This window comes from Corvus hawaiiensis, chromosome 26 (genome assembly GCF_020740725.1).
Source record: "Corvus hawaiiensis isolate bCorHaw1 chromosome 26, bCorHaw1.pri.cur, whole genome shotgun sequence".
NCBI classification, from domain to species: Eukaryota; Metazoa; Chordata; class Aves; order Passeriformes; family Corvidae; genus Corvus; species Corvus hawaiiensis.
The window spans coordinates 37343830-37360405 of NC_063238.1; the positions used below are offsets into that span (position 1 = coordinate 37343830).

Genomic DNA, 16576 nt, shown 5'->3' on the forward strand with positions numbered 1-16576 from the left:
TATTAATTTATCTTCTGAAGTACAGGGAACATTCAGGTTTTTGCAAATATGTGCTTCTAATATATCCTGTATTGCACACTAGCAGCTTTCTTTTACTTCTCTTTTATAGTCCTACACTTCTACTGGCAGAGTCACTTTACTTCAAAACGTTCTGCTGGGGAAGCAGCACAGGTGGGATTTCTCCCTTACATCCCTCAGTGTGATGGCCTGGGAAACTGGGAGCCAAGTCAGTGCTATGAGAGCACAGGTGAGCAATTCCTAAGACACTCTGGGCTGTCTGAACAAAGAAAATCTAAGAAGAATTCTAATTAAAGGATAGAAGACCGGTAGTAGTCAGACTGGAGGAAAGTGATGTGGTCCACAAGATGTATGTAAATTGACTGGAGTCAAGTGGCAGCTCATTGGGGCTCAAAAATCAGTAGATATTCAGTTGCTTGCTGCTAGTTGTGTTCATTGGGGGTTGGTCCTGGTGCTAGTATTGCTTAATGCCTTCAGTCATGGCCAGGATGATGAGTTGGAGTGCACCCTCAGCAAGTTTGTGGATGATGCCATTTTTCTGGGACTAGGTCATAGGGCTGCAGTGGGGGATTCTCACCAGAGCTGCTACATTTCCATTCACACCACTGCTCTCAGCTGAGATCTACTAGATCTCTACTAGAGAGCAGACTTAACTGTGGCTTAGATTTACTGACCCCGTTCTGTGGAGCTGCAGAGGATGAAAATCCTCCTGGTATGCAACAAAGCACATTGAAGTACAACATCTAAAATGAAGCTGCTTTTCTTCCCTGGCCAGGTCATTGCTGGTGTGTGGATGAGAGAGGACGTTATGTCATGGATTCCTTGGTCTCACGCTCAGCAGAACTTCCCAAATGTCAGTTGGGTCCTCTTCCTAAATATTTGCCTTTACCTGTTCTTGCAAATTTTAATATTTATTGGAAATTCTAGTATGATATGCATGAAGTAACGCTTGCTTTTAACCATTGCAAAAAAAGGAGAAGGAATTTTATTCTTATTTTGCTAATTCATTTAATTTCATTGTGCATTATTTTGGCTTTCATTATTTGAGAGTGGATACTCTACTGTTGGTGGCCCTGCCTGAGCAGGGGGATTGGACCAGTTGTCCAGCCAGGTGTCTCCAGAGGTCCCTTCCAACCTCAGCCATTCTGTGGTTTTATCAAACACCGATGAGGAATTCCCTGCCTGAAACTGTAGCAGTGCCTAATATAGATGTGTGAGGGAGCTGGTGATGCAACCCTTTCCCTTGCTTTGCTCTGAAGCTTGATTTTATTTTAAAAATGTTTTCCCTCTGACAGGCCAGACTTCATGTCAGCGATCCCGAACCAATGCCTTAATTTCCAGCTGGAGACAGAGCAGTGCAAAGCTGGACACCTCTACAGCTGATCTGTTCATCCCCAACTGCCTTGAGGTGATTTAACATGACTGGGGGAGGAAGCAGTTTTGCTTACACCATGCCAAAGTCATGTGCACTTTTAGTCCATGCTCCTTAAGCACCCCTTGTACATTTTTATTAACCTGAAAGAAAAGGGTAAGATAAAAATAACAGGTGGTGTTGCCCTGCAGAAGGCAGAATTTAAATATTTTTGAGATGGAGACTGGGAACAGGAAGCTCTGTGCCTGCCCACGCCTCCCTCCCACAGGCTGGCTCTGCCTGGTGCTCTTGCAGAGCTGTGCTTAATCAGCATGTCTTAATTGACTGATATTTGGGGAGCTCTTTCTTCCTGAGCTGTGAGAGAATGACAGTGTGAGAGAGAGCTGGGTGCAGATATCCCAAAAAACAAGGTCTGTATGCTCTCAAATTGTGGCAGTGAGCAGGATAGAGACAAGCAAGGAACAGACATTTCATGTAATAGAATCATTATCCTATGGAATCACGTAATCATTTAGGTTGGAAAAGCCTGCAAAGACCAAGTCCAGCTATTACCCTACGCTGCTGAGTCCACCACTAAATCATATCTTTAAGCACCACATCTACACATTTTTTGAACACATTTCAAACTAGGATTTTATCAGAACTTCATCTCAATAAACTTTTAGTCTACACCGTGCTTAATGGTTGGACTCAATGATTTTAGAGGTCTTTTCCAACCTAAATGATTCTTGATTCTCTCAGGGACTAGTCTGTCTGTTAAATTAGTTAGACTGTATTTTGTGTTTCTTTTCAATATGTTGTATTAATGGAAAAATGTAAATATAATAAAACATTTTAACCAATCTTTGGGGTGTGGGTTTAGGTCTGTCTGCATTAAAGTACATTGCTCTGCAATGACATGTCCTTAATTCTTTGTAGACAGGAGAATACACTGTACTGCAGAGATCTGACACAGATATTTGGTGTGTAGATCCTGTGTCAGGAGAAATATTCCAGCGTGGCAGCAAAGACTTGGATGGCAACCCTGAGTGTGAGTAATGCTTTGCCCCCTGCCTGTGATGCCTCATGCTTTGCAGCATAGGTGCTTTCCTTTCCAGAATACTGCCTGTGAAACATGGGAGGCTCATAGTTTGATTCCTCAGTGATAGGGTGCATACAAGCACAGCAACACAGAAAGGGTATCTGGAGATAGTTACCCTTTACTTTCATTACACCAGAAATAAACCAGTCTAGACAAATTCATGAATAGGCTTCTATGCATTTTTTAATCTTTGATTTCTTACCACCATTTTAACTATTTTAAAATGTAAATGATCATACAATTATATTTAAAATTACCTTGATCAAAAATTTTTACTAAAAACATTAACTTGATTTCTTTTTTGCCTTTTAAATATGAACACCTAAATTATACACTATCACATTTGTAAAAAAAAAAAAAAAAGTATTTTTTCAACAATTTTTCTAAAACAGTATCACTTGCACATTAATCTTAGAAAAAATGTGGCGTTTTTCTAGTAGAAGTAAAATTCCATGTTTCTATAATGATTCAAATTATTTATGTTTTCGTGGTCACTTGTCTTTCTTCCTACCAACAAAACAGGCTGGAGGCACTGCTGGTAAAGTCTTTAGGTCAATTTGTTGTCTTCTATTCTGTATCTTGCAAAGAATTTCTGTCTTTACAGGTCCCAGTTTCTGTAACATGCTGAAGTCCAAAACTGTTTCACGAGAAGCTGCCAGAGGCTACATCCCCCAGTGTGAAGGGGACAATGGGAGTTTCTCCCCTGTGCAGTGCAGCCAGGACCAGGAGAGCTGCTGGTGTGTCTTTGACAATGGAGAAGAGGTGCCAGGGACACGAGTAAGCGGAGGAAGACCGGAATGTGCAAGTGAGTTCCTGCTTCAGGCATTTACTTGTGAGCAAATCCAGGCCTGGAATTTAACCCAGATCCTAATTTTTTCCACTCCCTAGTTGAATTTAATCTTATTTCTTCAGACCTTTAAAGACTTTTGCTCAAGCAACATGCTTATCTTTGTGTTGTAGCAGATATCAGACCTGCCTGGGCATGATGACCAGTTTTCTTCAGGTGCTTTTTCAGGGAAAAAGGAGAAGAGAATGGATCCTTGACTTTTACTTATTCATAAAATTGGTTGAATCAAACCAGTTGAGCTATGAAACCCAGCTATAAAGCCAATCTGAACAGCTTGCTGCAAACTTGAACCTGCTCCAGTCTGAGCTGGCTCTGGGATTAAAACCCATTCAGCCGACTAAAATAAAATTTGAAAAATGTATGCTTCTGCCATTCTGACTCTTGGCTTGTGACTAGAATTGTGAAAAGGATGTGCCAAAACATTGCATATTCACAGAGTATTTCCTGCATGACCAGAGCTGTGAAGCACTGGAATTCACTCATGGTTTCCAGTGAGATATCCAAATGGGAGACATTTGGATAAATTTAATTTGCAATGGCCTTTATGCATTTTCCCATCACTGAAGAAAAATTAATTAAACTTTCTACAAGGCTATGCTCCAAAATGTAACGATTAGTGTGGAAAATAACGATGTAAAAAGAAAACCTTCAACTGGTGTCTGCAGGACACTGCTGTTTTCATAGTTCTTTTGTTGGTGTTTATTTGTTTGTTTTAGGGGAGAAGGTTGAAAAAAATTTAGAGAAACAAGACCACATAATTTGCTTCTGTTTCCTTTTGTGATTCTGCCATATAAAGAGTAACACAGACTTGTGCTCACCATCCAAATAGATGTGACATTTGGGGACATGGTTTAGTGGTGCAGCTGACAGTGCTGGGTCAATAGCTGGACTCAATAATCATACAGGCCTTTTTCGAACTTGATGATTTCACAATTCTATTATAAAATATCTGAATGTGTCAACCCAACTGCCTGCAAGGTTTTTATCAACTAGGTAACTGCTCAGCCAACTTGGAAATAATTTTCTTTGAACTCTCTTGTATCAATAGAGAGCTCTGAGGATGGGATTTTATGAGAAACCAGAAGGAGACCCCATGGTTGTATCTGCCCCATGCTTGTGGTGTTGTATGGAGACGCCAACGGAGCTCTGAGGAGATGAGCTCCAAAGTAGGGTGGTGTCGTCACCTGAACGTAGCCATCCAAGGCAGGTTTTTAGCTCTTCAGAGAAGCAGAGCTGACCACAAGTACAGTGCTGCTTCCATCCTGTACTTTTCCTAGAGAAAATAGCAAATAATAGTGATTAATGACCTTTCTTTTTTTATAATACTGAGCTGAGAAGGAGAACTGCTTTGAAAGTGTAGTGGAAACCTGGCTTTACTGAAAGCTATTTGTTTATTTTCTACATAGATATTGAAGTAATCTTTAGTGGTTGCCCTGGATTTTGAAAGAGCAATGGAACTTTTCATGACAAACGACTTAGTTATTGTGTAAAAATAGAGAATCAAAAGTTAGTTTTCTCCTCAGTCTACCCAGCCTTATGCCTCTAGTCTTGGGAATTACTAATAATTGTTCAGGAAAAGGAGTACTATACTGCTACCTTGGAGATCTTGTCTATCAGCAAAATAAGCTGTTGTGGTGGGAAAATATGGTAATTTTCTCCTTCAGCAAGAGAACAGATAGCTGTAAACAGAAACTAATAACTCAGAGTGGCCAGTGAATGGAGTGGCCAGGAGGTTTTCATTAGTTTAATCACTTCCATCGGAGGTAGAATCCAACTTCTAGTTGACATGCACTGGAGACATGACGCTAAGTACCCTAGCAGCCCTCCCGTCCTCATGCCCACTTCCCATAACTCTGAGTACAGACAGAGGAGAGACAGATTTTCAGAGAAGGTCCTGGAGATGTTAATTTCCTTGTGGAAATCTTTGGAAACACCTATGAAAGAAGTGTCAATATTCGGCTGGATTCTGATTCACTCCTACAGGACAAAGAAACAGGACAGTGACAAAATGGTGAAGGTTTGACAAAAATAGTAAATGAAATGGCATCTCTAGAGGGATAAATGACCAAATTACTGATGGTGAACTGAAACCTCTGAACCACACCAGGAAAATACTGATCACTTCTGTTTTGGGGGCTGGTTATTTCCCTGACATAACACACCAAATCTCATTGGAATGCGCAGTAAGAGATTGTAGCAGCATTCAGCTGAGACTGGATGTGACTTGCTGGGTATAGAAATGTGCTAGAGCAATTAAGAAACCACAGACTAGTTTTTACATACTCTGTATAGATATATTAATGTAATTTCATGGCCAGGATAAGTATTACTATTTCTTTTACAGAGATGTCTTTTGTTCCTAAAACCTTGGGAGATTTATTAGAAGTTTGTTAAGCAAGGATGCCAGGTTTCCACCTTTACTGAGAAAGAGTCTGGCTACAAGAGCCAATACGAGAAGAGAAGGAATATAGTGGCCCCATTTACTGAGTTATTGCAAAAAAGTTGGTATAAAGGAGACTTGAACAAAAGAATGCTTTTGGCAATTCAGAGAGGAAGATATGAAAGCCTTTTTTGTTGGCATTGAAATGCTCAGAGTGGGAAAACAAAGATGTACTGCACACACTGGATCCCAGATTCATCCTACAATGTTTTAATACTTTAACTGAAAGTTTAATACAAGGTTTTTAATACTTCAACTGAAGTGGCTGTGTGGTTTTGGAATTAATCTTCGTATCTCCACCAAAAGTGTAGAGGGAGGGTGCTCAGACCTGAACTATCATCAGTGTTTGCCTCTCTCCAGTGATCAGGAAGTTTGGGACTGATCTGAGCATTGCAATTTGGAAAATGTTACAGCAAGCAAGTGAATCATATGATATGATAACATCTTTTTCTTTATATTTATTTATAAGTGACGAAGCTGTTTTTTCTTCTTATGTTTTGTAGCTCTGGAACTCGTAAGTGTTTAAGTATTATACTGGATATACTTAGTAATGGAGTTGGGATTTGGCTAATATTGAGTGAAGCAGTTAGTTTGTACTGGTTAGTAGAAATTAATTATCATTGTAATTAGCCTGCTGTAATAGTCTGTTAGTGGGCTAGCAGGGTTTGAATGACTGTACTCATGCAGAGTGGGTTGCTAGGGAAAACTGCTCCAATTACAAAGCTCTACACTATTGTTTATATACATATATATATATATATATATATTTAATGTGTATATTGGCCTGCTGGTCACTAGAAACATCTTTGTGCTGCTGAAGACACCACAGTCATGAGTTCCTGATCTCAAACCTTTCAAACTTCAGTCTAAAGGGAATTGAGATGAGGTTTAGGCCCTGCCTGTTTCCACTAGAAATCTTTTGTAAAGGTTTGTTCTGCTGTTGGTTAGAAATCTCCTTCTCATTTCCTGCTTAAATTTATTCATGACTGTTCAAAATATATCTGTTCCTAGAAACCATGCACGTCCCTTTCTGGACCCAATGCATTGCCCATCACAGTCAATATGTGTCTTTCCATCAGCTTCAGTAATCTGAACCAAGCTGACCTCAAACCAGATCAAAATTTATGACTGGGAAAGCACAGGGTTTGAATCTGTGGATAGGAGGGGTTTATGGACTTTTTCCTATAAGTCATCATAGCACACCTCTAACACATATCCTCTTTCTCCTGTGCCTGCAGGTCCGCAGTGTGCTCTGCCATTTGGTGCCTCAGCAGTTGCCAATGGGGCTGTGCTTTGTGAAAATGTCCCTGGGCAAGCTCCAAGCATCCAGCAGTGCCAGCTCGTGTGTCGCCAGGGCTTCTACAGTGCCACTCCCAACACCTCATCCCAGTGTGATGTGCGGCAGCGGCGCTGGGTCTCGGCTGCCCCTCTGCTCCAGGCCTGCCAGAGTATGTCTGATCTGATCTGATCTGATCTGATCTGTTCTGATCTGCTGGGGCTTGGGGAGGGCTCAGAGAAGTGTAAACAGTGCAAAAATCAGCTTTTATCACAGAACTACTGCGTGAATAACACCCACAGTTATAGGGGAGTTGCTAAGTTGAGGTGCAGGAGATGAGTCCTGTCTTCTGCCATCTTCACTTCTGGCTCTTGGCTGGCCCCTGTGCCAGAAACTGTCCCTCTTGCCTGTAATAATAGAGCTATAAATACCTATTCAATCTATATGCAGATTTTTCTTGTTAGTTAAAAGATGCTGGCACCATAAGTGATTCTGATGGAACTACTTAGTCCTGGAAGAACAGATGAGCGCCAGATGTTTGAATTTGGCAGAGCTTGACTATTTATTTGCATAATCAAGTCACCGTTACTTCTGCATGTTTTTTTGCAGCAGTCTGTTCTTAAGGATTATTGTTGTATTTGTTGGCTGACTTCTGGTATTTTTCAAACCATTTTGCTTTCAAGAAAAAAATGGCACTTTAAATCTTGGAAGAATTGGGTGTCCATTCAGAGCTCATGTAATTGGATATTAACATTGGCCTTTTCAATTACTTTAAAAAAGAGATACATTCTGATCAAAATGGCAATTTGTAGCAGTGCTGAACTTTGAGAAATACAGGTCTTTTCGCCAAGTTTGGAGCTACTTTTCATTTCCAGAATAGGTTACACACATTAATCAATCTTCAGGATGGGTTAAACTCTTCTATTCCAAATGCAAATATTTTTAAACTTTAAATTTCAGACTGAAACTTTTATCTGTGATTGTGCTTGTTAGGTTTTTGTAGCACGTTATGAAATGACTTCCATGTTTGCCTGATGGCAGTGGAGTAACTCTGTAAGGAGAGAGGGGAGTGTGTGTCAATCTGCTATAAAGTTTACTGTAAGCCAAGGACTTCCCCCAATAATTCGTGTTTGGAATAGAGCATGGTTTTACAGAGAGAGAAAAAATTCCCAACACATCAGAAGGCAATTGAATAAACTTCACAATAATGGCAAATTCACCAAAATACGTAGTAATTTGTTCCAATGGATAATTACCCTCACTCTCAAAAATCATATTTCCTGCTCTTTATGTATACATCTAGAGACTGTGGTTAAATCAGCTCTTTAAATACACTCTGAAAAACTAAGCAGAGAGAGGGCTTTGTGCCTTGCAGGAAGAAGCAGGTTTCTGTATCCTCTGGTCCTTTCCACCATTCTGTTTGGAATGCTTCCAGCATTGCCCAGGCTTTCCCATGCTCATTTTTGGGGTGAGGGATGAGGAATTGTGCTGCAGCAGTGACACTCTTATGTGATGCAGTGAGGGTCTGCAGAGGAGCTGAATGACGGAGAGCTCTGCTGCTTGTTCAGGCTGGTGGGATAAGAGCCAGCTCCATTTGGAGCTGAAATGACAATACGACTGTTATGCTGAACCTGAGATAACAAACTCTTCATGAAGCCTGGGATCAAAGTTACTCCATGGGAGACAAGATATTTGCATCTTTTTTTTCTTGCTAAAAACTGATTAAACAGATTTTTATTTTGTGACTGGTGAGCTCACAGATTTTTCATTAATTTGTGTGATTAGCATCACTTAGGTTTGCTATCAAAAGTTCAGAATGGTCTTGTAGACATCCATGGCAACGCCATTATTCTGCAAATTTATTCTCTCCTGAAACTTATTCCCAGTTAGTTTGATAAGCTGGGTTTCCAAAAGCCCATTTATTTAAGTATTAATTGCTTTTACCACTTAATTACTTTTTTAATAGAAGTGTTTTCATGATTGCATGTAAGAAAAGTGAAAATTGACAGGTCAATAATTCTTGTCTTTCTGTTTCTTTTCTAAGTATTGGCATAATGTCAGCTTTCATGTAGTTCTCTGGAAGTTCCTATTTGCTAAGGCTTATGAAAAATCATCAGTAATGATTCAGATAGTCCTTATCCTCCTGTGAGTTAGTGCTCCAGTATAAAATATCTCTTCATTATTACCTAAGTGCATCACTTGGCTTCTTCTCTACTGCTCAACATATATATATATATCAAGTGCTGTAACTGCTGGACTCTGCCTACCAGGCTGCAGCTCCCTGTGAGCACTGTGGGGGTTTCCTAGGGCCATGCCATTAATCGCATCCCAGAGTCCATTTTGGACAGCCCCTTGATCTGGCTCTGGCAGCCAGCAGCGTTACAACACAGTGGTGGTAAAGAAGGCAGAGAAGGGTCTCTCATGAGGGTGGTAAGATGGCTTTATTCACACCTTGTCCTGCACCCCCGGCCGCAGAGAGAGAGACCTCGTGGTCTGGGTGCGGGGTGCTTTTGTCAGGGGCCCAGGGGTGGTCCCTGGGCGGGGTTGGGGTACAGGAGCCAATAGGGAGAAACCGAAGGAGTGGCCAGGGCTAGGGCAGGCTACAGGGGGAATATGGCATCCCAGAATCAGGGGGTTAACAGGCTACTGCAATCAAGCTTGTGTCTTGCTGCTTATTATTTACTACTGACAGCTCTACTGCTTTCCCCTTAAAGTGGGGAGATGATATTGATGCAAACCTCAAATCGATGTTGTCTTTTCTAAAAGTAATTCTGAAAGTCAGGTTCCTCATTAGTGAGGTTACTAAATGCCCTTTCTACTTCATTTTTAGAGGTCCAATTATTTCAGACAGTCCAAGCTCAAACACACTTTCAACTACTCCTGCCTCCTGAGAAGACATGTAGTTCTGACTACTCTGGATTACTCCAGGCATTCCAGATATTTATTTTAGATGAGTTGAAGGCTCGTGGTTTATGTCACCTCCAGGTAATTTAAATTCCTTATCCTCCATTGTTGGTGGATTTTGTTTGTTTTGTTTGTTTTTGTTTTCTTTGGTTGGATTTTGTTCTGTATTAAAAATAAAAAAAAAAAGTGAAACACAGCATAGACCTTTGCCTGTTTGAGAGAGGTGGAAAAATGGAATATGTCGTGAAATCTGTCAGGATTGGCAGCACCCTCATATGGATGAGTGGGAAAAAAAGAGGTTTAGTCTCATACCACATCAGCAGATCAGCTTAGTTCCAGTCATAAAAATCGTGTCACATGAGCCTGTGCCGGTTTGGACAGAGCTCAGTATTTATTAAAAATTTGTCTCAATGGAAGACAATATTTTGACTATTCTCACAGTGAGTATATGACTTGCTAAAACTGTATTTCCTTGCTTCTGTTTTTACAGCCCCTTTTGACAGTGTTACTTTTGAACATAGTACAGTGCAAATGAATAGGGCAAGAACCAGAAAGTGCTCAGGTTGACTAACTGTGGTATCACTTAATTCTGAATTCGAGGTAAATGCATTTGGAAAAACTGGCTCAGTTTCTGTCTGTGATGATTCCACTGTCTATGTCGAATGCCTGAGCGTGGATCGCCTGGGAGTGAACATCACGTGGAGGTCTCAGCTGGAAAACATCCCGACCGCTTCCCTCCCTGACTTACATGACATTGGTAAGTTTTCTTCCTCTGATATTTCTGTGGATTAAACCTAATTTGCTTTCAAATGTTTTGCTTCTCTGTCTTTATAACACTGGTGTGGTATAATTGAGCTTTTGGTGTTGATTATTTCCTTTTTCAGGCTTGACCGCACAGTGGAAAGAAGCTATAATTGAATGTTTCTTTCAGATAGGACTGCCTCTCCCAGCTGCCTTTACTGGGATTGAAAATTACTTTATCGGGCATGAGCTGAACTGTCCCAGATGTTAATTTCCATTGGGCAAGTCCTCCGTGGTGGAAAAGTGTTTCTATTGTACTCAGAGAAACACAATTCACGCACTGTTAAAAATGTAACTAATTTCTTCCAAGTTTTTTTTTTCTTCTTTTTTCCTTTTCCCTCTTTTTCTATTAGTTGCATTACCTTTGACACTAAAGAATGATCCTAACATCTGAAGTCCTAGAGCAACTATGTGGAGACCACTGACTGGCAGATCTTTGCTGTGGTTTCCACGAGAGTTAGGGATGGTGTAAGGAACTTCTTTAAAAGCAGTCAGTATTTTCCTTCAAAATAAAAGATATTAAAAATATATCTCAAATCCAAATGCCCTCTGTGGGCATATCAAGAATTGTGGCCTGTATCAAGAGTAATGTGGCCAGCAGGACCAGGGCAGTCATTGTCCCCCCTAGTCGGCACTGGTGAGGCCAAACCTCAAATCCTGTGTTCATTTTTGGACCCCTCACTTCAAAAAGGACATTGAGGTGCTGGAGCATGTTCAGAGAAGGGCAGTGGAGCTGGGGAACAGTCTGGAGCTCAAGTCTGATGAGGAGCAGTTGAGGGAGCTGGGGCTGTTTAGCCTGGAGAAAAGGGGAGATCTCTCTACAACTGCCTGAAAGGAGGTGGGGGTCAATCTTTTCTCATAGGTCTCAAGTGACAGGACAAGATGAAATAGGCTCAAGTTATCCCAGGGAAGGTTCAGATTAGAAATTAGAAATTTTTTCACTGAGAGAGTGGTTAGGCATTAGAATAAGCTGGCCAGGGAGGTGGTTGGGTCACCGTTCCTGGAAGTGTTCAAGAGGCATCTGGATGTGTCACTTGTCACCCCTATAATTTAGGGGTGATTATGGTGCTGCTGGGCTGGTGGTTGGACTAGATTGTCTTGAAGGTCTCTCCCAGCCTTGTGGGACCTTTTCTCCAGTTTTACTGCTTTGGAATGGTGTTCCCAGCACTAAACAGAAATAGCTCTGTCTTCATGTGTCCTTTCTTCTTACTTTGGGGCTTGGAGATATGTGTCCTACAGCAATTTTTGCTTGATCAGAACTTAATTCAAAATCCTTCAGGACGCAGATGGCAGCTGCAGTGGTCCTGTAGTGCCTGGCTCTACAGTCTGATATTGTTCACATTCACCCAGTTGTTCCATATTCTCAGGAAAACACGAAACGCAGAATGATAGAATGGTTTGGCTTGGAAGGGACCTTTAAAGGTCATCTAGTCCAACACCCCTGCCATGGGCAGGGACATCTTCAACTCAGTCAGGTTCCTCAGAGTCTCTTCCAATTTGACCTTGAACATTTCCAGGGCTGGGGCATCTACTGCCTCTCTGGGCAACTTGGTCAAGTGTTTCACCACCCTCACTGTAAAAAACTTCTTCCTTATATCTAATCTAAATTATATTTAGTCTGAATTATATCTTATCTAATATTCTTTTGCCCCTGTGAATATTTGAGCAGTTTTCAGGAAGTGAATCAAAGTATAATTGTGTTTGGTTTTATATCCAACTTTTTTTTTGAAAGTGTTCCTCTTTGAGGACAGTATCTCTTTGTCCCTCTCCACACTGTAAATTCCCTGTAGTACAAAAATAGCTTTTTGAGGGAATGACTGTATGGTTTCAGAAGAGACAGAGGAGAATCTCCTCTCTGTATACTCACAGCACCATCATCTCCCATTATGTTCCAACTTCCGTTACCTTCTAAGGGAGATTTGGGTCTTTCTGTGTTCAGTGGTTTTGGGTGTATTTAAACAGAGTGAGAAAAGTAAGACTGTAATTTGATAGACACTGTACAGATTCATTATGGTCAGCTGTTTGTTAACATCCTTGTATTTCTGCATCTGTCTCTGTTTTTAACTTCAAGTTCATCAGTTTCTGTGTTCCATTCCCGTATTGGAAATGTCTTTCATGCTATTTTGTTGTATTTTTTTCCCTCTTTAGAAAATGCAATTGTCGGGGAAAATCTCATTGGAGCATTTATAAAAGAGATTAAGGATGGTGGTTTTCTGCTTCATTTGGATTCCAAGCAGTTCCTAGCAGATTCTGTCATTGATTTTCCCCGGGATGAAGAGTTTGATCTGTCTCCACGTGTGCAGCTCAGATGTAGAAGCGGGTTTCGAAGAATTTCATCTCCTGGGAAAGCAGGCCCTTATTCACAAGGATGTGGTATGTCTTATCTTTAGCTTTCCATTCTTAGATGTTGTCAGGAATCAGTATAAAACAAATTAGAAAATCATCAGTGAACTTCTGTTTAAGGTTCATATTTGAAAGGTGTGAGGCACCATTGTGAATGGGAGAGATGGGAATTAGTGCATTGCTTACTGTTCCATCCTTGTGTTGAACCAACAATTTGGAAATTGGCATCATGGCATTGACATGGTAAAGAAAGTTTTGTAAGCAGTTTTGTGGACTATTTTAGATCTGTCTGGCAATAGAAAGTCATTCTGTAATGTACAGTATCCTTAATAAGAGGATTTCACAAAGATAATGTAGCCAGAGATTCAGATAATGATACATTGCCTGGAATAGAAAACTAGATGCAGAAATGACAGAAGTCCTGAGATTGTGAATTCTGGGGCCAAGTCCAGCCAGCTCAGATGGAAGCTTTTTTGATGCTGGCTAACACCCAGACCTAATTGCACTTCTGCCCTCTTTCCTTCTTCTTTCCTTCTGTTTAGTCTGGTTCCCTGGAACAGGCTGCCTTTCTGCCCACATCCTGCTTAGGGCTGCCAAACCTTCCTTTTCCACAGCTCCCCATGGCTGTGCCAACCTGTCCTCGGTACCAGGTCATGATGCCAAAGTGCCTTTGCCTTAACAGCCCCACTCTTGTTTCTATCAACACCAACCTTCCTTCAGTTCCTGATTGTTCTTGTTGCCCCAGTTGTCCTTAATGAGTCCATGTCTCATTTATGCCAGTTTGCAGTGTATTCACTATATCTAGCCTTTTTTTATCTAGGGAAAGAAGGAGAGATGTACCACTTGTAGGTATAAGATAACAGAAGCAGGTATTGGATAAGTTTTCCAACGTTGGGAATATTTTCAGATATTCATCACTTCATCACTGTGAAGCAAACCAGAATATGTGGAAAAAAATTATGTCCCTGCTTGGTGTGGTGTTCCTCTTTAAGTTCAGAGAGTTTCCTAATGCCTGGGTAAGGTAATCAAGTGACGAACCACTTTTGAACTGCTGCGGTTTCTAGCCTGGACCTTTAAGGGTAAATTGACTGCAGGTTCAGTTCATCTCCACAGTCTGAAACATTTCAGGGTTACTTAAATACATGCAGAAAAAATATTAATTCCTCCTGAGTCCAGAGTCCATAACAACTCCAGCTACTGAAAAAGATGCAGTGTTGTATTATTTAAAGGCATCATTATTTTTTAAGTAGAATCTGTCACTTAGAGCAGAACTTACAAAGAATTGGATCTTTCTGCCGAGTGCTGCCTGCCAGGCATAAAGGCCCCTAGGAAGCAGCGAATTAACCTGCCTTGTGGGTTAATTCATAAATATTTGAACCAGGTAGCTGTGGAAAATGTCACTCAGTAAAGCAGACATCATGGAGATGTGGAAAGAAGATGGTTTCTGCTCCAGCTTTTGACAGAGATTTCATACTCTAAGCTGTCGTGGTGTACCTGCTGCTGGACACTGGTTTGTGTAGCCAGACTGCATATTTTATTCTGAACAGGGAACTTAGGAATTCAGGTTCTGGTTCCTCTAATACATACATATATATATACACACATATATGTATGGATATGTCCTGGTCATTCATCCTGTCTGGATCTGTTTCTCTACTAATAATAGGGATTATTAATAAGAAGTATCACCTGTGACTACAGAAACCAAAGTTGTGTGAGGGTGGCAGAGATTCTGTATTCTGTCCTCTTTCCAGTTACAACTTGTTCTTGAAATGCAAATTGTGTTTTCAGATCCTGATCTTTTTGATGTGCTTGGTTTTATTTCACTGTCAATGTCATTTGTTTTTCCTTCAGGAAGTGTGGTCAGCTCAGTAGTGACAGGTTTCTGATGCTCTCAATAAGCTTAATATTTTCATTTAGAAACATGAAACTTACATGTTTCTGCATCTTCAACTCTTATACTTTCCTTACAGTCATCTGCTTATTTAGGTTTGCATCTATTGTAGCTTTGTTTTGTGTTTTCCTGCCTGTAAAATGGGTAATATTTATCATGTGTTAATTTTTTCTAATGTGACATTTTTTTAGTCTCGGTCTTACACTGAGTTATGGTATGTCACAGGTATCTATTAATATAATTCCTTAAGAGTTTGGGGTAACAGTTTTATTTTTTCTAAATTTTAATAGGAAAAAAGGGCACTTTCTTTGCTAAGGTATGAATCAAAATGAAGAGAGTTGGAAACTGCCAAGGAGGACTTTGGGAACATAACCCTTCTCCCCCATTTATTTCAGGAGAAAACTTGAAGCCTGTTTTTAAATTAGCTTTGTTTTACTATACCTTTTTATGCTAGTTCTCTTTATTTTTTAAAATGCTTGACAATTCTATCGGAGTTGCATTGAGCATAACACAACCCAAACAAAAGGGCGGGCTAAATTTGTAGCTGACTGGCAGCTCAAGACTTCATTTCTAATAATCTAGATCAAGAATCGGATATCCCAAAGTTTTCCAGTACCCCTGGAGGGAAAAACGAGCAATGCAAGTGTTGGGCAATGGTGAGTTGTGACAGTTTTTAAGCTTGCCCAGTGTAGTGAGAGCTGAGGCTCCTGCAAAGGGTGGTATCCCTGTGGAATCACTTCAGTGGGTTGCTCCTTACCCTGTATTTTGCAACTTGTTCCCCTGTATTTTGCAACTTGTTCCCCTGGTACACAGAAGCCAGAGTCAGGTTGGAAGTGGGAGCAGGTTCCATATTTCATGTGCAGGAGCAAGGGATTAAATTTGGTTTTTTGTTTTGTTTTGTTTTTTATATTTTAATTTAATTTTTCCTGGTTTAGGGTTACAAAGTTTGTTCCCAGTGGTAACATTTAGCTCTGAGATTTTGGTTGAAAGCTGTTCTCTAGTTTCTTTTGTTGTTAAAATGTATTAATGTTAATGCTTGAAAGAAGTACAGTATAGTGGTTTGTCTCCCTTGTAGGGTCAAACCAAACCTCTATGTGATTGTGTCAATGTGGCCTGTAGCTGAAGCGATGGGTCCCTCCAAGAGTTATAGAGTCTAGAAAACGTGATTCTGCACCAACAGTTTTTACTACTCTTTGTGCCCTTTTGTCAATCCAATGTATGAAACGAAAGGCAATTTTTCTTGCTTAAAATATGATAGGAGACACAGATGTTTCTTTCACATTGTGACTAAAACTACAAAAACAGGAGAATGCTTTGAAAAGCTAAATTTGTTTAATTTTAAACCTTAATTGCTTAATTAGCCTCCTCATTCATTGCATTTTGTCTTCAATTTAAGCATGGATTGCTCATTTCACTTTAATTTCTGCTGTTGTACAATGAGTATTATGCTTTTTGCATGTGTTGGAAAACTGTCTTTAAAATGGATCAGACACTCTTGTGTATTAAGTAATGTGCTTTTGAAAGGAGAATTCTGACTGATCCAGGATTTTTTACATTCTGTAATTGATTTTAGATATGTGTTTTACCCAGAGTAATTGCC

General features: G+C 40.3%; 1 protein-coding gene across 1 annotated transcript in view; it reads left to right on the forward strand.

The window, feature by feature from the left end:
* The window catches only part of TG (thyroglobulin), a 151761-nt gene that overhangs the window by 19629 nt on the left and 115556 nt on the right, over positions 1 to 16576 (forward strand). The window contains exons 12-20 of the mRNA XM_048286926.1: positions 110 to 247; positions 794 to 871; positions 1314 to 1426; positions 2309 to 2420; positions 3076 to 3276; positions 6997 to 7206; positions 9865 to 10019; positions 10539 to 10695; positions 12888 to 13112. Coding sequence (XP_048142883.1) covers positions 110 to 247; positions 794 to 871; positions 1314 to 1426; positions 2309 to 2420; positions 3076 to 3276; positions 6997 to 7206; positions 9865 to 10019; positions 10539 to 10695; positions 12888 to 13112 — 1389 coding nt within the window. The remainder of the gene's footprint in view (positions 1 to 109; positions 248 to 793; positions 872 to 1313; positions 1427 to 2308; positions 2421 to 3075; positions 3277 to 6996; positions 7207 to 9864; positions 10020 to 10538; positions 10696 to 12887; positions 13113 to 16576) is intronic.